The sequence below is a fragment of the Scyliorhinus canicula genome, chromosome 6 (genome assembly GCF_902713615.1).
Source record: "Scyliorhinus canicula chromosome 6, sScyCan1.1, whole genome shotgun sequence".
NCBI classification, from domain to species: Eukaryota; Metazoa; Chordata; class Chondrichthyes; order Carcharhiniformes; family Scyliorhinidae; genus Scyliorhinus; species Scyliorhinus canicula.
The window spans coordinates 190,239,873-190,265,065 of record NC_052151.1 but is presented as its reverse complement, the minus strand read 5'-3'; the positions used below and the strand labels follow the sequence as shown (position 1 = coordinate 190,265,065).

At 44.3% G+C, this 25,193-nt stretch overlaps 1 protein-coding gene across 1 annotated transcript in view; it reads right to left on the bottom strand.

Annotated features, from left to right (window-relative positions):
- Window positions 1–25,193, bottom strand: part of LOC119967969 (collagen alpha-1(IX) chain-like) — a 184,498-nt gene that overhangs the window by 4,275 nt on the left and 155,030 nt on the right. Inside the window, exons 31-37 of the mRNA XM_038801070.1 lie at window positions 23,387–23,422; window positions 23,222–23,266; window positions 22,052–22,084; window positions 16,310–16,456; window positions 16,136–16,190; window positions 2,399–2,587; window positions 1,759–1,836 (exon numbers count right to left, since the gene is read on the bottom strand). Coding sequence (XP_038656998.1) covers window positions 1,759–1,836; window positions 2,399–2,587; window positions 16,136–16,190; window positions 16,310–16,456; window positions 22,052–22,084; window positions 23,222–23,266; window positions 23,387–23,422 — 583 coding nt within the window. The remainder of the gene's footprint in view (window positions 1–1,758; window positions 1,837–2,398; window positions 2,588–16,135; window positions 16,191–16,309; window positions 16,457–22,051; window positions 22,085–23,221; window positions 23,267–23,386; window positions 23,423–25,193) is intronic.

The following is a 25,193-nucleotide window of genomic DNA, read 5'->3' as shown; positions in this document are numbered from 1 at the left end:
GTAAGGGTCAGCTTGATATTATTCCATGGGAGTGATTTTGTGCCTGCTTTCACCGTGAGGGTAAATGGCCATGCAGGTGTAAAATCCTCCGAGACTTGAGAAATCTCTTTCCCCATTTTCCCTACCCCTCACTGGTAGTTTAACGAGGCTCCCACTCACAAAGGGTGGGAACCTCATTTAAATGAATTTTAATGCCCCGGAAGGGAGGTGGGTGGAAGGAAAGTGGGACATGCTGGGGGTAGTGCCCTCGGCCCCCATTAGCAATGCCAACCTGTCAGTGCTACCCTGAGCCAGAGGCCCTCTAGGGTAGGGGGGGATTGCCCGCAAAGTGGGGGGGAGGGGGAATTTAGGAGTGAAGGGAGAGGGTGCCCCCCGATACTGCCCCAAGCGAGAGGGAGGGTGAGGAAAAGAGAGCCCCCGATTATGGGGGAGGGGTCACCACAATGCTTGTGGGGGGATGGTGTGGTCGTTTAGCTTCAGTGCTGATCAGGGCACCCCAGTTCTTTGTGGAGTTGGACTCGTCGCTTTATCAGGCCCCGCCTCACCAGACTGAGGTAAATCACCACCCCTGATTTTTTTCTTCCGTCAGTATGGCTGAAGATCTGGTCTGAAAACTCAGATGTTCATCTGGAGAGTTTTCAGTCAGAACCTGACACTCTGACCAATTACGGGAAACTTCCGCCCCATGTGCCTTTGCCGGTGTTTCACAGCCATACAGCAATGTGGGAAAATAATGGCCTCACAGACCATCAGCTTGGTCCTAATGGTCAGTTTACATCTGACATTGACGTATTATGTTATGGACACTCATGATCAACTACATGTTGCTACACATGCAGCTTCCAATTCATTTTGATAAACACAAGATGGTTTCAAGGGTGCTAATAATTCGCGCACATGGGCGGGATTCTGGCGTGACGCAGCAGGATTCTCCGTCTCGCCAGCCGGTCAATGGGGTTTACCATTGTGGGCAGCCCCACGCTATCGGGAAAACCCCGGTCATGGGTGCGTTGCCAGTCAACAGAATCCCGAGAGCGGAGAATCCAGCCCATGCAGACCTAAAAAATGTCATCAGATGTTTCTATACTGTCGACCAAACAGATCAACAATAGAGATCCAACCTGGGACAACTCACACCCTTCACCTTTACATTAAACTGACAACAATTACCCTTTTGATGCCACTTCACAAGGTTGATCCTGTAAAAAGGGAATGACCGTTTTAAAACAAAACATTTATCATAGAATTTACTGTGCAGAAGGAGGCCATTCGGCCCATAGAGTCTGCACCGGCTCTTGGAAAGAGCACCCTACCCAAGGTCAACACCTCCACCCAATCCCCATAACCCAGTAACCCCACCCAACACTAAGGGCAATTTTGGACACTAAGGGCAATTTATCATGGCCAATCCACCTAACCTGCACATCTTTGGACTGTGGGAGAAAACCGGAGCACCCAGAGGAAACCCACGCACACATGGGGAGGATGTGCAGACTCTGCACAGATAGTGATCCAAGCCGGAATCGAACCTGGGACCCTGGAGCTGTGAAGCAATTGTGCTATCCACAAGCTACCGTGCTGCCCGAATTTCCACAGAATTATTCAACGCTCTTACTCATCTACAAAAAAAACACAAAGGATGAATTTGTATGTCATCCTTTAAAATAAGAACACAATATTCACAGAGAAAAGTTGTCCTCGACACTTCATAACCAGTAAAATGAAGCTAACTGAGATATTAGCATAATTTGCACATACCTGGTAGGCCTTGTTGTCCTGGCAACCCCCTGGATCCTCTTCCTGGGAAGCCTTTTTCACCCTTGTCACCTTGTTCACCTGTACACAAATCCATATTAGATAAGAATATGGAACTACCGAGGAAGCCGACATTACAGACAAACTGTGAGCTTAAAAAGTGATTTGAAATCTTCCAGCCAGCACGCTTTGTAATTGCAGTTCTGTTGCTGAAGGTGCACATGTGACAGAGTTAGTCTACATTTGTTTTTTTTTTAAATTAAGTGAACTAGTTTGAGCACGATACCCTGTTTAAAAAAAATTCCATGTAGCGCAAGATTATTAAGCGGTTCGATGACACTAAGAATATTTGTTCAAAATTTACAGATTACTTTCGGAAGGGAAGAGAGATTATAAAGAAATTAAACAATTCTCAGGTGCAGTATGTAACTCAAAGGAAGCGATCAAAGGGATTGACAGCTACCTCAAGACAACAGATATTGGGACATCCATGGAGAGATAAATATTGCACCAGCTAATCAAAGATAAAGCACTTATTCTGACAGGTTGTTGGCGTGGTTTTTGATACATTTTAATATAAATACATCACATGTCAATCTTAAATAGACTATTTTGGACGCTGCACGCTTTTGCTTGATCTTACCTCTTCGTCCTTTATAACCGATTATACCGGGTGGACCTTTGAGGCCAGTAAGACCACGAGGCCCTGGTTGTCCAGGGAAGCCATTATCTCCAGCTGAGCCTGGGGGTCCAGGTGATCCAGGGCGCCCTGGCAGACCCATGATACCTGATTCCGGTCGCCTGAGACTGGCAGCCAAATGAGCCAAGTGTTCTGATGGAAAACACAAATGTGCAAGTTACTCAAAGTCAACAAAATGCATAATACCAACAAGGAACAATTTGATGTATATTGTATTTTTGGTGTGTATTGCTTGACAGTGCCGTAGTCCACTGTATCGAGTCTGCACCGACCTGACCTGCCTACCTAATCCATTTGCTAGCACTTGGTCCATAGCCTTGAATGTTATGACGTGCCAAGTACTCATCAGGTACTTCTTAAAGAATGTGAAGCAACCCGCCTCTACCACCCTCCCAGGCAGTGCGTTCCAGACCGTCACCACCCTCTGGGTAAAAAAGCTATCCTCAAATCCCCATGGAACCTCCTGCCCAATGATCCCCCCCTTTTTGTTTTCTTGGTTTGTCCCAATACAAACCCCCTCGCCCTCCTCCACATCGCCATTTGTCACTTGTTTTTCAGTTTTGCTTTCACTGAGCATTGACCTTTGTTCTCCTATTTCCACATTCTGCTATCTTATCTTTATGCCACTATTAGCACTTCTTTAGTCCTTAATGCCACCATTAACACTTCCTTGCCTTGTGCCCATGACATCTTTGTCAATCCCTCCTCAGCTCCAGCCTATCTCTGACCTTGTATTCTGCCCAACCTTTTCCACCCGTCTATCCAACTACATAATTCATTACATTTCTATCCCTCTTCATAATTCATTACATTTCTATCCCTCTTCATAATTCATTACATTTCTATCCCTCTTCAGTTCTGTAGAAGAGGTTTTCCAGCATTTTCTATTTTTATTTCACATTTCCAACATCCACTTCCCCACTACTTGATGCATGCTCGAGCAAACCTGGAAAGTCAATTCCGAGGCATAACAGCATGCTTTACATGGTGCTTCTGAGTTTTCAAATTTACACCTTTAATACTATTGTCCTAAATCTTGTATCCCTATTATTGCAAGGACAGGCAAGTAACTACCCTAACCCTAACATAAGATTGAGGTTGACTTCAAACTCATAGACCATCAATGGAAAAGTCTATTGAGAACAGGAGAGTAGGATAAATGGAACAGTAATCTTGATGGTAAGGTCAGCAATTGACATTCCAAAAGTTTTGAAAATTACTGATGTGCTTTTTGTAGATACAGGTTCATACATACACACAAGTAGGCTTAAGTATGGTGCTCTTTCCAAGGGCCGGTGCAGACTAGATGGGCTGAATGGCCTCCTTCTGCACTGTAAATTCTATGATACGCATATGTGCAATTCAAAAACGTTCCAGTGACATTTGCTTGCAATAAGAGCTTCTAAGACTTTCTTTGGTTCATTAAATTAACCATTTGAGTATTTGAACTGAATCAATGTCACCACCTTTTCAGACTAACAAGGCCAACTTTGATCGTCAGCACTTTTACTTGCTTTTTAACAACTAGATAGATTTTTTTTTTAACAACTAGATAGACTGGGCTTCCTGTTCCAGTGTGACCTGATGATTGTATAGATTTCAATTAATTTTCTACTGGACAACATTTGAATTATGGAGCACCGTAAAAACATACATAGAGAAACATTTCCACATGATATTCACAAGGCTCGCAAAATGCCTCAGTAATCTAGTAGGGTGTCACCAGTAATTTAGCTGGGAAGTGATGGTGTAGTTGTATTGTCACTGGACTAGTAATCCAGACACGCAGGGTAATGCCCTGGGGACGTAGGTTCAAATCCCATCATGTCAGATGGTGGAATTTGAATTCAATTTTTAAAAAACTGGAACTAAACATCAAATGATGACTGTGAAACCATTGCTGATTGTCATTAGAACCTATCGGCCTCGCGAATGTTCTTTCTGGGAGGAAATCCTCCATCCTTAGGATGTCTGGCCTGCATGTGAACCCAGACCCACAGCAATGTGATTGACTCTTAAAACCCTTTCTGAAATGGCCCGGCAAACCACTCAGTTCAAGGGCACTGAGGGATGTCCCAGCCCAATGATGCCCACATCCACTCAATGAATGAAAAAATGCTTCTCTTTTCAAGTTCAAGATTTTAATTTTTAATCCTGAAGTTTCTATTGCATCGGTTATCGCTCGTTGGCTGTGGAGAACTTTGCAACATCCTAGTGGAGTAAAAAGGTGCTATATAAATGCAACTCTTTCTCAACTCCGGCTGAACAAAACCATGATTATTGATCTGAGAAGGCATCCTTTATTTCAGTCAAGTATGACACTACATTGCCCACCTAACTGAGAAAGAAGATGCCTGGTGTGAGGAATGGATAAAATAGAGAGCAGGAGTGCTCATCTCATTAAGCTACGGGACCTGCTCTATCTCTTGCTAACCATGGAAAAATATAAATGCATCCTTCTGCACATTAGTCTATGATCTTGCTGTAGATAACTGTTATGGCCTGGAATGTACTGTCATTCAATAGACATTTTCAATAGCGAACTGGAGAAATACTTGGAAAGGAAACATGCCAAGCTAAAGGGTAAAGTAGGAGGGTGGGACTAATTGGGTAGCTCTTTGAGAGAGTGGCACAAGAATAATGGCCTGAATGGCCATCTGTTCTCTATGAGTCTATAATTGGGTTCCTGACTGGCATTTGAGTTTGATGATTATATATAGATGTAAATCCTGCCCACAACCGCACGATCATGGGGATTTGGAACAAGCAGTCATAGGTCCCTAATTTCTTCTTCTTCTTTCATGAGTTGTGGGCTAGGCCAGCATATGTTTCCCATCCCTAATTGCCCTTGAATAGGTAATGGTGAGCCAGCTTCCTGAACCGCTGCTTTTGACTTTTTATATATAGAAGTTGAGTGGCAACTGAGTGGCTTGCTCGGCCACTTCAGAGGGGCAAAGAGCAAAGAACAAAGAAAAGTACAGCACAGGAACAGGCCCTTCGGCCCTCCAAGCCTGCGCCGACCATGCTGCCCGTCTAAACTAAAATCTTCTACACTTCCTGGGTCTATATCCCTCTATTCCCATCCTATTCATGTATTTGTCAAGATGCCCCTTAAATGTCACTATCGTACCTGCTTCCACCAGCAGCGTGTTCCAGACACCCACTACCTTCTGTGTAAAAAACTTGCCTCGTACATCTCCTCTAAACCTTGCCCCTCGCACCTTAAACCTATGCCCCCTAGTAATTGACCCCTCTACCCTGAAAAAGCCTCTGACGATCCACTCTGTCTATGCCCCTCATAATTTTGTAAACCTCTATCAGGTCGCCCCTCAACCTCCATCATTCCAGTGAGAACAAACCAAGATTATTCAACCACTCCTCAGAGCTAATGCCCTCCATACCAGGCAACATCCTGGCGAATCTCTTCTGCACCCTCTCTAAAGCCTCCACATCCTTCAGGCAGTGTGGCAACCAGAATTGAACACTATACTCCAAGTGTGGGCAGATAAGAGTCAACCACATTGCTGCGGGTCTGGAGTCAAATGTTAAGCTTGACCAGGTTAGGACGGCAGATTTTCTTCCCGAATGGACTGTTATTAAATAGACTTTCTAAAACACTATACTGCATTGTAATTACTTCACACATTCAGGATTACACTCTTAGATATCAGAGGCAGGATTCTTCGGAAACCGGCGGGGCGGGCACCTCCGGCGCGAAGGAGCGGCGTGAACCACTCCGGCATCGGGCCGCCCCGAAGGTGCAGAATCCTCCGCACCTCCAGGGGCTAGGCCGGTGCCGGAGTGGTTTGCGCTGCGCCGGCCGGCGCGGAAGGGGCTTGGCACCACGCCAACCGCGCCGAAGGGCCTCCGCCGGCTGGCGCGAGTTGGCGCATGCACGGGAGCGCCAGCGTGTGCTGGTGTCATCCCAGCACATGCGGGGTTCAGTTCCGTGCCGGCCATCGAGGATTGTTACAGCGCTTGGCGCGGAGGAATAGAGTGCCCCCCACGGCACAGGCCCGCCCGTGGAACGATGGGCTCCGATCACGGGCCAGGCCACCATAGGGGCTCCCCCCGGGGCCAGATCCCTCCGCGCCCCCCCTCCCGAGGACCCCAGAGGCCGTCCGCAGAGCCAGATCCCGACGATAAGTAGCTGTCGTGACATACTCCGGCAGGACCGGCCGACAACGGACGGCCACTCGGCCCATCGCGGGCCAGAGAATCACCGGGGGGGGGGGAGACGCTGCCAACGGCCGCCAAACAGCGCAGCGCAATTCCCGATCCCGCCAAATCCCCGGCGCCGGTAAATTCAGCAGCCGGCGGGGGCGGGATTCACGTGCTCCCCCCCGGCGATTCGCCAACCAGGCGGAGGCTCGGAGAATCCCGCCCCAGGTTTGAAGTGTGAAAGCATACATTCAATGAAGTATCTCACCAACCTGCCAATTCACATTATCATATGATCGCATATTTGTGAGATGAACATAGACAGTCAACAAACAAGACTGATTATTATTCCAATTCTTTAATGTGCCTAAATCACACTTTACAACAAAACTGAATCAAGTTAGCATATGTCACGAGAGCTGGGGTATGACAACATAGAACAGTACAGCACAGAACAGGCCCTTCGGCCCTCAATGTTGTGCCGAGCAATGATCACCCTACTTAAACCCACGTAACCCGTATACCCGTAACCCAACAATCCCCCCATTAACCTTACACTACGGGCAATTTTAGCATGGCCAATCCACCTAACCTGCACATCTTTGGACTGTGGGAGGAAACCGGAGCACCCGGAGGAAACCCACGCACACACGGGGAGGACGTGCAGACTCCACACAGACAGTGACCCAGCCGGGAATCGAATCTGGGACCCTGGAGCTGTGAAGCATTGATGCTAACCACCATGCTACCATGAGGCCCCTATACATGTCTCAGAAATTGGGGGGGGGGGGGGGAGCATAATCAGACATCATTTTGACTAATGTACCATTATGAATGTCAGGGGAGACCCTAATTTGAATTTCATTCTTGGGAATGTCAGTATTGCGGGCCGGGCCAGCCGCTCCTTTCCATTCCTAATTGCCCTCAAGAAGGTGGTAATGAACCCACCTTCTCAGGCTGCTGCTGTCCCTGTGATGTAAACATACCCACAGTGCTTTTTATCTGTAGAGGTCTGATACAGCTGAGCTTGCTACGTCACTTCAGAGAGGTTTTCAGAGTCAACCACATTGCTGAGGCTCTGGAATGACATGTTGGCCAGACCAGGTAAGCATGACAAATTTCCTTCCCTGAAGGACATCAGTGAAGATGTTTTTTTTACAATATGATTCTGAGGTCCAATAAATGCCTGATACGTGGTGGCTAGGCTTACACAAGATTGGCCATGACTGGGAAGTAATGGAGGTAATGTATACTGTGGCTACAAGAGCAGGTCAGAGGCTAGGAATCCAGTAACTCACCACTCTCCAAAGCGTGTCCAACATCTATAACACACAAGTCAGGAGTGTGATGGAATAGTCTCCACTTGCAAGGATGAGGGCAGCACCAACAACACTCTTGAAGCTCAACATCATCCAGGACAAAGCAACCCCTTTGATTGGCACCCCACCCACAAACATTCACTCCCTCCATCACTGATGAACAATGGCAGACGGGTGTACCATCTACAAGATGCACTACAGGAACTGTAGGGGGGATGTCAGAGGTAGGTTCTTTACCCAGAGAGTAGTGGGGGCATGGAATGCTCTGCCTGTGGAAGTAGTTGAATCAGAAATATTAGGGACCTTCAAGCGGCTATTGGATAGGTACATGGATTACGGTAGAATGATGGGGTGTAGATTAATTTGTTCTTAATCTAGGACAAAAGTTCGGCACAACATTGTGGGCCGAAGGGCCTGTTCTGTGCTGTATTTTTCTATGTTCTATGTTCTAACTCACCAAGGCTCTTTCGGCAGCACCCTCCAAACCCACAACCTGTACCATCTAGAAGGACAAGGACAGCAGACACATATGAACACCACCACCTAGAAGTTCCTCTCCAAGCCACTCACCATCATGACTTGGAAATATATTGCCGTTCCTTCACTGTCGCTGGGTCAAAATCCTGGAACTCCCTCCCCAACAGCACTGTGGGAGTACCTACACCATATGGACTGCAGCGGTTCAAGAAGGCAGCTCACCACACCTTCTCAAAGGCAATTAGGGATGGAGAATAAATGCTGGCCTAGACAGCATACATTCCGCAAATGATTTAACAAAACATTATGTTTGTTGAACTGTTCCCCTGCGAGGCTCAGTTCTTTCAGAAAGGGGCCAAAGATCACTGGAGAGGTTGAGGAGGTTTCAAGTTTAACTATTGATTACTTTGAACAGGTTCAGATAACTTTCCCTCATCCAGATGGTAGAAATGAAGGGTTTCATAAACAAAGAACAATGAACAGTACACAGCACAGGAACAGGCTCGTCAACCCTTCAAGCATGCACATACCATGTTGCCCGTCTAACCTAAAACCTTCTACACTTCCGGGGTCCATATTTCTCTACTCCCATCCCATTCATGTATTTGTCAAGACACCCCTTAAACTTCACTATCATACCTGCTTCCACCACCTCCTCCGGCAGCGAGTTTCAGGCATATGCAAAAAATCTTCCCTCGCACATATCCTCTAAACGTTGCCCCTTGCACTTTAAACCTATGTCCCCTAGTAATTGACTCTTCCACCCTGGAAGGTTCTGACTATCCACTCTGTCCGTGCCCCTCATAATTGTGTAGACTTCTATCAGGTCGCTCCTCAACCTCGGTCATTCCAGTGATACTAAACCAAGTTCATCCAACCTCTCCTCATAGCTAATGCCCTTCATACCAGGCAACATCCTGGTAAACCTCTTCTAAACTTCAAAGACTTTTCTTCACATCTGCCAGCACTTGCTGAAATACCTTCACCTTTCCTTCACATTGAAAAATTAATCAGTCCAAAAATTTTCAATATTGCATTCTCCCACTGTAAAGCAGATATTGGTGAACCAGGTCATCATATGACCAAGTACATACACATGTGTCCCTTTGCAAATGTGAAAGAACAATTCATTAATTCACTGCTCCATTCACCACACCCATCACCTGCCTACCACAGTGTCTATCAATCACAACTCATACCTCACAATTATTGTACCTCATCCTCATTAACTATACCAGCGTTATACATCTCACAGCTTGCGTACACTGTTCAACTATGACAGCCACATCAAACACATTGCACCACACTCGCTCTTGAAGGGCAAGATGGTGCATAAGCCAGAGGCAGAAACCAACTGATGGGGGATGTATATCAACTTCCCTCTATGGAGGAGACAATACTTGCCAATATTGGAGTGGCAATGAACGAGAGAGACTGTGGCTACCAGCAATAGGAGACGACAAAATGCTCATACCTAATCCACTGTCTCACACCTAATTTCACCCTCATTCTAGACAAGATATAGATCACTTGCGGATGCACCTCTTGGGCAGCACGGTAGCTTGGTGGTTAGCATAAATGCTTCACAGCTCCAGGGTTCCAGGTTCGATTCCCGGCTGGGTCACTGTCTGTGCGGAGTCTGCACGTCCTCCCTGTGTGTGCGTGGGTTTCCTCAGAGTGCTCCGGTTTCCTCCCACAGTCCAAAGATGTGCGGGTTAGGTGGATTGGCCATGCTAAATTGCCCGCAGTGTCCTAAAATGTAAGGTTAAGGGGGGAGATGTTGGGTTACGAGTATAGGATGGATTCGTGGGTTTGAGTAGGCACAACATCGAGGGCCGAAGGGCCTGTTCTGTGCTGTACTGTTCTATGTTCCTTTCCCCACCCTCGTTCACCACACCCTACCTCCAACCTCTACCCCCCAACTCCATCTCTCCCACTTGCCTACCTCCATCGCCCTCCACCTCCATGCCCCCAACTCTAACCTTCAAACCCCAACCTCAAGTTCCATTTGTGGAAGAGGGGGCCAAACTTTCCACACCCTCTTGAGTAGAAGTATTTCCCAATTTCATTTCCGAAACATTTTGGCTCTAGTTTTAAGGCTACGTCTTCTCGTCGAAGACCCACTAACCAGTGGAAATAATTTCTGTCTATCTACGTTATCTTTTCTTCATCTTGAATCTTCAGTTAAACCACTTAAACTTCGCAATTCCATGGAATGCATCCCTATTTTGTCATCCCTCCTCATAATTTAAACTTTGTGTAGATAATATTGTTGTTAATTAAATGTCTTCACTACAACTCGCTGTGGACTCCCCGTGCCTTATTAAAAGAGGGTGCAAGGTGCAGGGGAATTACGCAATGGAAATCAAAACCTCCCGGGCAATTCCAATGCCGTCAGTGTGTTGAGAGATTTGAGTCATCCAGCAGCGATGTGGGTGGATGGCTACGAGCATCCTGAAATTGGACATTTTAGGACAAGATGAAAAAGCATCCAGCCGCCGCTGCCACCTTCAGCAGTGCACTCTGCTGCCATGTGCAGCCATGCTCGTATATTTCGGCCTTGCGTCACCTTGTCATACCTGCTGTCAAACACTCAAATATTTGCATGTTCCATGTAGTAGCAACATCGGGGGGGGGGGGGTTCAGACCCAGGTGGGGACCCTTGCTGCCTGGTGTAGGTCGTCGACCTTGTTGCGGCACTGGAGGCCAGTCCTCCTGGTCACTCTTCCCGAGCTGATAGCCGCTGCCTCTTCATCCCAGGCGGCATTGGCTGCCTTGTGGCTCACCGTCAGGGACCCTCGGAGGAGCAGGAGATTGCTCCTGGCCTTCACCGTACCTAGGAGCCTACACAGGTCCGCGTCTCCACGTCTCCAAACCTTGGGGCCAGTCATCTCGGCGCCATGGCTGCAAGCTGAAAGGCTTGGCTGTGCAAGTGCTGTTTAAGTGCTGCTCAATCTTGTTAGCGGGAATGGGGGCAGTTGGCGAGCATAGTCCCAGTGAACCAGCTGGCGAGCCGTTATTTCTGGTGTGAAGCCTGTGGGACCTCCTTGAGTGGACCAATTAATGCTGAATTGCATTGCAGGCCTCACAAGGCTGAGCGCTGGGATGCTCGCGGACAGTTCCTGCTCGCTACCACATGTAGAAATCTTTCTGGAGAATCGCGCCCATGGTATATCAATCTGTGTATATTCCAAGTTGATTACAGTATATCAATCTGTGTATATTCCAAGTGGATTACGATATATCTTTTTTTTTTAAATAATTTTTATTGAAGAGATTTTTTACATGCAAATATTTACCCCCCTTAACCATAGACTATTACAAAATATTCCCTCTTAACAGATATCCCCCCCCCCCCCCCCCCCCCCCCCCCCCCCCCCCCCCCCCCCAAAAAAACAAACAAAGCAACAATTAACATCAAACATGAACTGCGAACAAATTTGTCCGCATTACAACCTGGATTACGATATATCAACGTGTATATTCCAAATATATCAACCTGTGTATATTCTAAATGGATTATGGTCTATCAATCTGTGTATATTCCAAGTGGATTATAGATTATCAATCTGTGTGTAGTAAAAGTGGATTACAGTATATCAATCTGTGTGTAGTAAAAGTGGATTACAGTATATCAATCTGTGTGTAGTAAAAGTGGATTATAGTATATCAATCTGTATATATTCCAAGTGGATTACAGTATATCAATCTGTGTATATTCCAAGTGGATTACAGTGTATCAATCTGTGTATATTCCAAGTGGATTACAGTATATCAATCTCTATATAGTCCAAGCGGATTACAGTATATCAATCTGTGTATATTCCAAGTGGATTACAGTATATCAATCTGTGTATATTCCAAGTGGATTACAGTATATCAATCTGTGTATAGTCCAAGCGGATTACAGTATATCAATCTGTGTATATTCCAAGTGGATTACAGTATATCAATCTGTGCATATTCCAAGTGGATTACAGTATATCAATCTGTGTATATTCCAAGTGGATTACAGTATATCAATCTGTGTATAGTCCAAGTGGATTACAGTATATCAATCTGTGTATATTCCAAGTGGATTACAGTATATCAATCTGTGTATAGTCCACGTTGATTACAGTATATCAATCTGTATATATTCGAAGTGGATTACAGTATATCAATCTGTGTATATTCCAAGTGGATTACAGTATATCAATCTGTGTATATTCCAAGTGGATTACAGTATATCAATCTGTGTATATTCCAAGTGGATTACAATATATCAATCTGTGTATAGTCCAAGTGGGTTACAGTATATCAATCTGTGTATATTCCAAGTGGATTACAGTATATCAATCTGTGTATAGTCCAAGTGGATTACAGTATATCAATCTGTGTATATTCCAAGTGGATTACAGTATATCAATCTGTGTATATTCCAAGTGGATTACAGTATATCAATCTGTGTACAGTCCAAGTGGATTACAGTATATCAATACGTGTATAGTCCAAGTGCATTACAGTATATCAATACGTGTATAGTCCAAGTGGATTACAGTATATCAATCTGTGTATATTCCAAGTGGATTACAGTATATCAATCTGTGTATATTCCAAGTGGATTACAGTATATCAATCTGTGTATATTCCAAGTGGATTACAGTATATCAATCTGTGTATATTCCAAGTGGATTACAGTATATCAATCTGTGTATATTCCAAGTGGATTACAGTATATCAATCTGTGTATATTCCAAGTGGATTACAGTATATCAATCTGTGTATATTCCAAGTGGATTACAGTATATCAATCTGTGTATATTCCAAGTGGATTACAGTATATCAATCTGTGTATATTCCAAGTGGATTACAGTATATCAATCTGTGTATATTCCAAGTGGATTACAGTCTATCAACCTGTGTATATTCCAAGTGGATTACAGTCTATCAATCTGTGTATATTCCAAGTGGATTACAGTATATCAATCTGTGTATATTCCAAGTGGATTACAGTCTATCAATCTGTGTATATTCCACGTGGATTACAGTATATCAATCTGTGTATATTCCAAGTGGATTACAGTATATCAATCTGTGTATATTCCAAGTGGATTACAGTATATCAATCCGTGTATATTCCAAGTGGATTACAGTATATCAATCCGTGTATATTCCAAGTGGATTACAGTATATCAATCTGTGTATATTCCAAGTGGATTACAGTATATCAATCTGTGTATATTCCAAGTGGATTACAGTATATCAATCTGTGTATAGTCCAAGTGGATTACAGTATATCAATCTGTGTATATTCCAAGTGGATTACAGTATATCAATCCGTGTATATTCCAAGTGGATTACAGTATATCAATCCGTGCATATTCCAAGTGGATTACAGTATATCAATCTGTGTATATTCCAAGTGGATTACAGTATATCAACCTGTGTATATTCCAAGTGGATTACAGTATATCAATCTGTGTATATTCCAAGTGGATTACAGTATATCAATCTGTGTATATTCCAAGTGGATTACAGTATATCAATCTGTGTATAGTCCAAGTGGATTACAGTATATCAATCTGTGTATAGTCCAAGTGGATTACAGTATATCAATCTGTGTACAGTCCAAGTGGATTACAGTATATCAATCTGTGTATATTCCAAGTGGATTACAGTATATCAATCTGTGTATATTCCAAGTGGATTACAGTATATCAATCTGTGTATATTCCAAGTGGGTTACAGTATATCAATCTGTGTACAGTCCAAGTTGATTACAGTATTTCAATCTGTGTATATTCCAAGTGGATTACAGTATATCAATCTGTGTATATTCCAAGTGGATTACAGTATATCAATCCGTGTATATTCCAAGTGGATTACAGTATATCAATCTGTGTATATTCCAAGTGGATTACAGTATATCAATCTGTGTATATTCCAAGTGGATTACAGTATATCAATCTGTGTATATTCCAAGTGGATTACAGTATATCAATCTGTGTATATTCCAAGTGGATTACAGTATATCAATCTGTGTATATTCCAAGTGGATTACAGTATATTAATCTGTGTATATTCCAAGTGGATTACAGTATATCAATCTGTGTATATTCCACGTGGATTACAGTGTATCAATCTGTGTATAATCCAAGTGGATTACAGTGTATCAATCTGTGTATATTCCAAGTGGATTATAGTATATCAATCTGTGTATATTCCAAGTGGATTACAGTATATCAATCTGTGTATATTCCAAGTGGATTACAGTATATCAATCCGTGCATATTCCAAGTGGATTACAGTATATTAATCTGTGTATATTCCAAGTGGATTACTGTATATCAACCTGTGTATATTCCAAGTGGATTACAGTATATCAATCTGTGTATAGTCCAAGTGGATTACAGTATATCAATCTGTGTACAGTCCAAGTGGATTACAGTATATCAATCTGTGTATATTCCAAGTGGATTACAGTATATCAATCTGTGTATATTCCAAGTGGATTACAGTATATCAATCTGTGTATATTCCAAGTGGGTTACAGTATATCAATCTGTGTACAGTCCAAGTTGATTACAGTATATCAATCTGTGTATATTCCAAGTGGATTACAGTATATCAATCTGTGTATATTCCAAGTGGATTACAGTATATCAATCCGTGTATATTCCAAGTGGATTACAGTATATCAATCTGTGTATATTCCAAGTGGATTACAGTATATCAATCTGTGTATATTCCAAGTGGATTACAGTATATCAATCTGTGTATATTCCAAGTGGATTACAGTATATCAATCTGTGTATATTCCAAGTGGATTACAGTATATCAATCTGTGTATATTCCAAGTGGATTACAGTATATTAATCTGTGTATATTCCAAGTGGATTACAGTATATCAATCTGTGTATATTCCACATGGATTACAGTGTATCAATCTGTGTATATTCCAAGTGGATTACAGTGTATCAATCTGTGTATATTCCAAGTGGATTATAGTATATCAATCTGTGTATATTCCAAGTGGATTACAGTATATCAATCTGTGTATATTCCAAGTGGATTACAGTATATCAATCCGTGCATATTCCAAGTGGATTACAGTATATTAATCTGTGTATATTCCAAGTGGATTACTGTATATCAACCTGTGTATATTCCAAGTGGATTACAGTATATCAATCTGTGTATATTCCAAGTGGATTACAGTATATCAATCCGTGCATATTCCAAGTGGATTACAGTATATCAATCTGTGTATATTCCAAGTGGATTACAGTATATCAACCTGTGTATATTCCAATTGGTTACAGTATATCAATCTGTGTATAGTCCAAGTGGATTACAGTATATCAATCTGTGTATATTCCAAGTGGATTACAGTATATCAATCTGTGTATAGTCCAAGTGGATTACAGTATATCATTCTGTCTATATTCCAGTTGGATTATAGTATATCAATCTGTGTATAGTCCAAGTGGAGTACAGTATATCAATCTGTCTATATTCCAGTTGGATTATAGTATATCAATCTGCGTATATTCCAAGTGGGTCACGGTATATAAATCTGTGTACATTATGGTGAGTTATGGTATAGTCTGTGTAAATTTAAGATGGGTTATGATATAGCAAAGGGTTTCGATGCTGAGATACACAGTGGGTTTAACTGGAATTTTGTAACGGGGTGCTACAAAAGCAAAATGATAGACAATTTATTCTGAGAGGTACTCACCTTGCATTACCCTCATGCATACTTGTCTGATGTGTTGGTCGATAGGCTCTTTACCCTAGGAATGGTCATTTTAAAAGAAGGTTTAAAAGAGGCAAAGCAAAACTCAAGACTTGTAAATTCAATGTAATGAACACCTTTGAGCATGAATAAAGCCCAAATTGTACTGATAATTACAGGTGGGCCCTGTCTCCCAGGTAGGCCAGTAAGTCCACGATTTCCTTGTAAACCTTGTGCTCCGACAGGGCCGCGGAGGCCCTGGACACCTGGCAGACCACGAACCCCATCTTTCCCGCGAGTTCCGGCCTCACCGGGTTTACCAATCTGCAAAATTGAAACATAAAACATAAGTACAAATTCCACCCTCTTGCTTCATCTGCATCATCACTGAACTTCAGGATGACTTCCATCTCACCTACCCTTCCCCAGTGGTGCATTCATAACACATAACAAGACCAAGCAGGTTCCTTACCAGCCTGTAAACCCTTCCAATACGCCATGGCAGGTGCGAAGAGTGGGAGAGTTTCCGGTCAGCCACACTGCAGAAGGCAACAGCAAACACTCTGGTACCTTTGCCAAGATTACCCATGGACCCATCCAATGGAAGCCCTTGCCGGGCACGATACCTGAAGGAGGAGGAGGAGCAGGACCCTTCCCCTGGCCTCCATGTGTGTGGATCTACTCAACAGCCTCAGTAATATTTTTCTCCTGTGTGCAATTTTATGTTTCTGAAACCAGAGCCAGGCATTGTCTAATCATGAGGCGGTGATTTACTTCTTCTCTTCCCCTCTTTAAGATGTGAATCTGCAATGTCACAGAACCTCGAGGAAGATACTTGCTCCTTTCCAACTCTTGACCTGATGACATAACTCAGCAGACTGAAGATTGAACCATGATGAGACGTCTTTGATCTTTATCAATCCACATTTTAAGCTTGAACATTAAATCCTGTACCGACTTGGTCATGGCTACGGGTGGCAGAGTCAGGAGGGCAGGTGGTGCCATGTGTAATAATTGCAAAGGGGTGCGCAGCAGGATTGGAGAAACATCATACTGGGCTGTGTGCTATTTGAAAATGAGGAGCATCAAGATCAAAACGTCAATCCTTGCAAAGAACCCCTGGTGTATCAAGAAATGACCTTTCGTTTCCATGGCGTGAGGTTTCTGATCCATAGAATTCCTACAGTGCAGAAGGAGGCCATTCAGCCCATCAAGTCTGCACCAACCCATGGCCAATTCACCTAACCTGCATATCTTTAGACTGTGGGAGGAAACTGGAGCACCCGCAGGAAACCCATGCAGACACAGAGAATGTGAAAACTCCACACAGACAGTCACTCAAAGGCGGAAATGGGACCCTGGCACTGTGAAGCAGCAGTGCTAACCATTTGCCACCGTGCCACCAATTCTTCCCAAATGTAGCAAATAGTATTGTTGTAGTACGAGTAGCAGTTAGCCAACATCAAAGTTGGCAGTGCTGAATTGTACTAGCAACTCCACATCACTCACTCATCTGCCCAGCTAAACTGCATATGTGTGGTTACACACTCCAGCAGTATTCAATGCTGTACTGCACTGAAATTCTTTGCAAGGGTCAGAATTTTGATCTTGCTTCTCCTAAGCACACTGGCATCTAAATGGCGATGACATTATTGGTCTCAGTGAAGTTCCAATGAGAATTTCTAAAGTTTGTTTTGTGCCAGTTACACAACATATGAACTGCTATCCCAAGGTGTTGCTCACACCTTTGAAAAAAATATTTTTACAGGATGTGGACATCACTGGCTAGGTCGGCATTTATTGCTGATCCCTAATTGCCCTCCAGAAGATGGCGGTGAATGGCCTTCTTGAACCGCTGCAGTCCATGTGGTGTAGGTACACCCACAGTCCGAATGGCGTGTGGCTTGGAGGGGAACATCCAGATGGTGATGATCCCTTGTATCTGCTGCCCTTCGAGGCAGTAGAGGTCGAGGATTTGGAAGGTGCAGTCAAAGGAGCTTTCATGAGTTGCTACAGTGTATATTGTATGTGCTACACACTGCTGCCACTATGTGTCTGTGGGGGTGTCAGTGAATGTCGAAGGTGGGGGTGAGCTGAGTGTCAACGGTGGGGAGTGAGCTGAGTGTCAATGGTGGGGGGGGAGTGGGCAGAGTGTCCAAGGTGGGGGATGGGCAGAGTGTCCAAGGTGGGAGATGGGCAGAGTGTCCAAGGTGGGGGATGGGCAGAGTGTCCAAGGTGGGGGATGGGCAGAGTGTCCAAGGTGGGGGATGGGCAGAGTGTCCAAGGTGGGCGATGTGGTACTATTCTATTCCATAAAATAGACTAGGTATTATCATAGCTCACATCAAGCCTATAAAATTATCCTAAACCTTTATTAAACACGAGTTCTGCCCAGTTGGAGAATTGTGCCTAATTCAGGGCACCACGCTTTAGAAGGTGGTGTAATGTCGAACGCTTCTAAAACGGATTAAAGACACGGGGCTGATTTCCTTTGACCAGAAAAGATAAGAGGTAATTTATTAGATGTGTTTGAATAATAACTTGGGCTTATATAGCACCTTTAATGTAATAAAACATTATTACATTGACAGACCTTAACAGGAAAGTCATCAAAATATGACATCAACACCATAAAGGGAAATATGGGCAGGCGACCACATGCATGGTCAAAGCGGTTAATTTTAAGAAGTGTTTGTTCATGAGGTGAAGAGGTGTGGGGACAGAATCCCAGAGGTCATGGTCCAGGCAAGACCACCAACGTTGCACTAATTATAACTGAGGTGACCTAAGAAGCCAGACTTAGAGGAACACATATCTGAGGGGTATGGGGGTGGCGAATATTCCAGCAGTAGGGAGGGCCAGGCTATGGAGAGATTTGAATGAAGAAAATCATAAACAATTTAAATAAGAGTGAATAAAGTGAAACTGGCCAATAATGGGAATTTGTTATAGCTATGGAAGCTGCATCTCGCAATCCCAGACAGCAGAAGCTGCTGAGGATTCTGTTGTAAGCATTACTTGTATACGAACATACGAATTAGGTGCAGGAGTAGGCCATTCGGCCGCTCAAACCTGGTCCGCCATTCAATAGGATCATGGCTGATCTGGTTATAATCTCAACCCAGTATTCCTGGGCCACGCCGGCAATCAAATCTGGCACCCTGGCACTGTGAAGCGACAGTGCTAACCACTGTGCTACGGTGTTGCCCATCATTCATTCCCGACCTCCACCCTGCCACAGGCCTTTTCCCCAGTGTGTTTTTCTCCACTGTCCCTGTAGGTATTAATGTTTCCCAGTTCTGATGAAGATCACTGGCCTGGAACGTTCACCCTGTTTCTCTCTCCAGCCACAGCCGGGTCTGCTCAGTTTTTACACCATTTTCTGGTTATATTTCAGAATCTGCAGAACTTTGTTTTTGGATAATTAAGTGCGGTGCTTTTCTGGAATTATCTATATATCTAAAAGAAGCAAATATGTCTTGTCCAAACGTCAGTGACTTTTCAAATGTAAAGGAACACAAAACTACGAGAAAATACCGCTTGGGTCACCGTTCATCAAATTGCTTACAAACACCAATCGCGGACTTACTCCATGAATCGTCTACGCTCAGGGGGTTGAGGTGTTCAGGATTATGAGGGGCCTAGATAGAATAGACAGGAAAGACCGGTTTCCCCTAGCAGAGAGGTCAGTTACCTTGGGCACACATTTTAGGTGAATGGCAGAAGGATTAGTCGGAACATGAGGAAAAACGTTTTCACCCAGAGGGTGGTGGGCATCTGGGACTTATAAAATCATAAAATTTACAATGCAGAAGAAGGTCATTCAGCCCATCGATTCTGCACCGTCCCTTGGAAAGAGCACCCTACCTAAACCTACACTCCACCCTATCTCCGTAACCCCACCGAACCTTTTTTTGGACACTAAGGGCAATTTAGCATGGCCAATTCATCTAACCTGCACATCTTTGGACTGTGGGAGGAAACCGGAGCACCCGGAGGAAACCCACGCAGACACAGGGAGAATGTGCAGACTCCACACAGACAGTGGCCCAAGACGGGAATCGAACCTGGGACCCTGGAGCTGTGAAGCAATTGTGCTAACGACTGTGCTACTGTGCTGCCCTGGTTTTGTGATGGAGGCAGACACACTCAACTCATTTTAAAGATACCCGGATGTGTACCTGAAGTGCTGTAACCTGGTGCTGGGATTAGAACAGGCGGCTACTTTAATATTTTTTATTTTTCAGCCAGTGCAGACACGATGGAGTGAATGACCTCTTTCTGTTCCACAACGTCTAGAGGCAGAGGCCCCATCTTCTAGTCAGAAATTCAGCACCAAGCCTGCCTCCTGGAAGCCACAATGTTATCTTGCATGGATCAGCCAATTACTTTCCTGAGGTTGTGACTTCCCTGGAGGCAGATTGCCTCACTTGCAAGAGCTGTCAGCCAGAGGGTTTGCATCTCTTCAGTTCCAGTAGTGCCACCAGGAGCTATGGCCATTTCTGGAACTGGAACTGTGCCAGAGCAGTGACGATGGAGGAGGCCTAGTGTATGACTACGTGGGGGTCAGGGATGTCTCGCGTCAATCAGGCAGGCCCTAGTGAGTGGGGAAAGATTCAATCGTGAGGGTCGGAGTGGATGGGGGTCTTCGCACAGGGTGCCCTTGCTGCTGGGATGTCTTCTGTAGGGCACAGGGTAAACCCCAAACCCACAGTGATGCCACCCGTTTTTAGTGGGCAGTCGCTGGTAAAATACTATCGGCAGCAGGGAGAGGCATAATCATTCACCTCAGAGCCTAAATTAGCCTGAGGGTTGGCAGGTCACCCCACCTCCTCCTCCTCCACCACTGTTGAAATGCCAGTGGTCCTGAGAAGGCAATGGGCCGAAAGTGACACCCCACCCCCCCCCCCAATTTTGCATCTTCCCACCTCTCAGCCAGTTCCTGAGTCTGTAAAACCTAGTTGTGTAAATTGTGTATGTGTGAGATTTCTTCCACTTAGCAGATATTTTATTCATATAGATTTATATAGTGTGTTTGAGGGCATCTACTCGGTTACATAAATGTAATATGTAAACGGTCATGTGACCCACTGCCGCCACCGCCATCACAAACACCACCAGACAAGGTAGTCCCAGATGACCATAAGCTGCTTTCCCCTTTGAAGAGGAGATCTGACTGGTTAACCTGAGGTTCACCACACCTTAGGCGAGTGGCAAGGTTGAGAAGGCGGGGCCTTCATGAATAATCTCAGCCGGTGCGGGAATTGAACCTGCGCTGTTGGCTTTGCTCTGCGTCACGGCCCCCAACACCCACCACCACAAACACCCGAACTGAAAAAAACCTGACCGGAGAACCGACAGAAATGCCAGCCAGGAAAAATCCAGCAGGCCCCGTCAAAACCGACCCGTGTGGTCATGCTGCAATCACAACCCTCATCTCGCTCTCCTCCCAATCATCAATAACCTACTCTAATGAGCTTAATTAGCCGACTCGGCCTGGACTGAATTCAATCCTGCCAGTGTTTTATGGATCAATCAAGTTGCCTCGAAGTCTACACTTCGTTGCACAGTGTGGTGATATGATTTGCATAGCTGTCTGCCATTGGGGCAGAACACCGGCTTACCATTGGCCCTGGTCGGTCATGTGCCTCTCGACCGATTGGTTGAGACCAGTCATGTGACAGCTCTCCGATTGGTCGAGAGGCTGAGTTAACCACGCCTCCTTACCGAGGTATAAATAGTCGAAATGCCCGGCGGTCGTCCATTTTATTGTAGACAACCGCAGGGCTAAGTTCTAGCTTATTAAAGCCTAACTTTTGTATAGCAACTCGTCTCTCGTGCAATTGATGGCTCATCACACAACAAGACTCAGCTCATAAAGTGATAATGCAGAAAGGGATTAATTTATTCAATACTTACGGCACCCTTGGGACCAGCATTTCCGCCATCACCCTAAACAAAAAAAACATCCGGGATGAGCGGGGGGGGAACAAACAAAGGACAAGTGAGTCACACTTTCACTGGGAGCAATGTTCAGCACATCAACTATCAAATGTTATACAAAGTGTGACAAGAATTTTAAACACACAACACAACAACAATCATTAAAATAATAAGTTCCTTTAAAAATCATGGAAAATAAGATAAGAAAACATGAGAGTAACTATTTTACAATGAACATGCTTTGCCTGCATAGTACATTTTTAAAACATCTATATAGCATATCCTGTGAAACAGGTATGAAGGTGTATTACGATTCCCTTTCTGATCCTACATATAGCACATAAACCGGCCACATGATCCAAATAGTCTCTGCCAGTCTTTTTCCTCCCCCAATACTTCTTGGAACTCCATCCACATATCCTTCTATCCCTTTTCCCTGCGTGCATTTGCCGAATGTCTTCTTAAATGCATCAGTGCTGTTTACCTCAACCACTCCTTGTGGTGGGAACTTCAACATTCTCACCACTCTCTGGGTGAAGAGATTTGTCCTGAGCTCCTGACTGGATTAGAACAAAGGAATAGTGAAGGGAGGAGGGCGGGAAGAAGCGGCTAGGGAGCGTGAACACTAGCACAGATCAGTTGGGCTGAACGGCCTGTTTCTGCATGGCTATGCGCTCTATATATCTTTGTGCATTCAAAAGAAAATGAAGGGTATTAAATTTAATATGTTTGTCACGGGATCTAATCGTTTATTTTATTATGGAGATATTAATTTTGCAAAGTCACTGTAGAATTTTGCGACAGCCCTTACAGTAAATTGCACCTAGGAGTTGCAATTTTGAAGTCCAACTTGTTACTTTCAACTCTGCAAATAACTGCAGTACCATTATTTTCCTATTAGTGGTGCTGTTGAGCCACTGCGGCACCACTTGACTGAATTACTGTCTTGATTAATCTTTATCCTAATTTCACATATGCACACAATGTAGTTTTGAGAATACAGACACACACAATTGACGTGCTTTACAATAGGAAGGGAAATTGCCTGGGCATCGCTGGCAGCCGTAAAATAAAGTCCCTACAATCCAAATAACTAAGAGTCCTGTAGATGCAGGATTTCTAATGATAATTATTATGATTCCTTACCATTTCACCCTTTGGACCATCAATACCTTCTCCACCAGCAGAACCCTAAAGTGGGTAAAAAATTAAAAAGGGACTTAAAAATCAAAATAGTGTGAAATCTTTTGCAGATAATTATTTAAGGGACTGCTTCTTCATCTTTAACCCACTTGTATTTTAGGAACTCACTTGTTCACCTTTAATCCCAGGCAAGCCCACAGAACCCTGAAAACAAACACATAAAATAGACAAGTAAGCAAAATGGAATTTCAGTGCTGCTAAATTAAACACCCCCCCCCCCCCTTTTTCCCCCAATTTAATCTTGTATCAAAGCGATAGTTGGCCAGACAATATGTAATCAGACAGGTAGGAAAATTTAGATCCACAGATAGAAATAAAGAACGACAAACAAGGATTTCAGGACATCTTAGCCCAGATTTTGCGAGAGGAGCAGAAATGAGCCGGTGCCTACCCAAGCCACGCTTTTGCAAAGTGGTAGCCCCTCCCACTCAATTGGAATTGGCCTTAGACACAAAAAAAGCCTATCCCAGGACCTCAGTATGTTGCATGCTTGGCCAGAGAGCACAAAATATGGTGAGAAGACAACTCTTAAAGAGCTGCAGCACACAGTTAAAGGGCAGGTTATGTGCAGGCAATAAAAAAGAGATCTGATTGGGCAGCACAGTAGCACAAGTGGATAGCACTGTGGCTTCACAGCTCCAGGGTTCCAGGTTCGATTCCCGGCTGGGTCACTGTCTGTGCGGAGTCTGCACGTTCTCCCCGTGTCTGCGTGGGTTTCCTCCGGGTGCTCCGGTTTACTCCCACAGTCCAAAGACGTGCAGGTTAGGTGGATTGGTCATGATAAATTGCTCTTAGTGTCCAAAAAGGTTAGGAGGGGTTATTGGGTTACGGGGATAGGGTGGAAGTGAGGGCTTAAATGGATCGGTGCAGACCTGATGTGCCGAATGGCCTCCTTCTGCACTGTATGTTCTATTCACAGTGACACAGCAGACACAGCGGGAAGCTGCTCTTCCTGATGCTGCCTGGCATGTGGCTTAGGTTTGAACCGGAGTTAATGGGCTGGAATTTCGATTTGATTTATTGTCACATGTTAGCACACAGTTAAAAGTATTGTTTCTAGCATTCTGTACAAACAATGCATACCGTACATAGGGAAGGAAGGAGAGACTGCAGAATATAATGTTACAGTTATAGCAAGGTGTAGAGAAAAGATCAACTTAATACGAGGTAGGTCCATTCAAAAGTTTGATGGCAGTAGGGAAGAAGCTGTTCTTGATTCGGTTGGTACGTGACCTCAAATTTTGGCATCTTTTTCCTGATGGAAGAAGGTGGAAGAGAGTATGTCCGGGGTGCGTGGGGTCCTTAATTATGCTGCTGTCTTTCTGAGGCAGCGGGAATTATAGATAGAGTCAATGGATGGGAGGCTGGTTTGAGTGATGGACTGGGCTACATTCATGACCTTTTGTAGTTTCCTGCGGTCTTGGGCAGAGCAGGCTCCATACCAAGCTGTGATACAACCAGAAAGAATGCTTTCTATGGTGCATCTGAAGAAGTTGGCGAGAGTCGTAGCTGACATGCCAAATTTCCTTAGTCTTCTGAGAAAGTAGAGTTGTTGGTGGGCTTTCTTAACTATAGTGTCGGTATGGGAGGGCCAGAACAGGCTGTTGGTGATCTGTACACCTAAAAACTTGAAGTTCTCGACCCTTTCTACTCCGTTCCCATTGATGTAGACAGGGGCATGTTCTCCACTACATTTCCTGAAGTCAATGACAATCTCCTTCGTTTTGTTGACATTGAGGGAGAGATTATTGTCGTCACACCAGTTCACCAGACTCTCTATCTCATTCCTGTACTCTGTCCCGTCATTGTTTGAAATCCGACCCACTACGGTCGTGTCATCTGCAAATTTGAAAATCAAGTTGGAGGGGAATTTGGCCACACATTCATAGGTGCATAAGGTGAATAGGTGAATTTC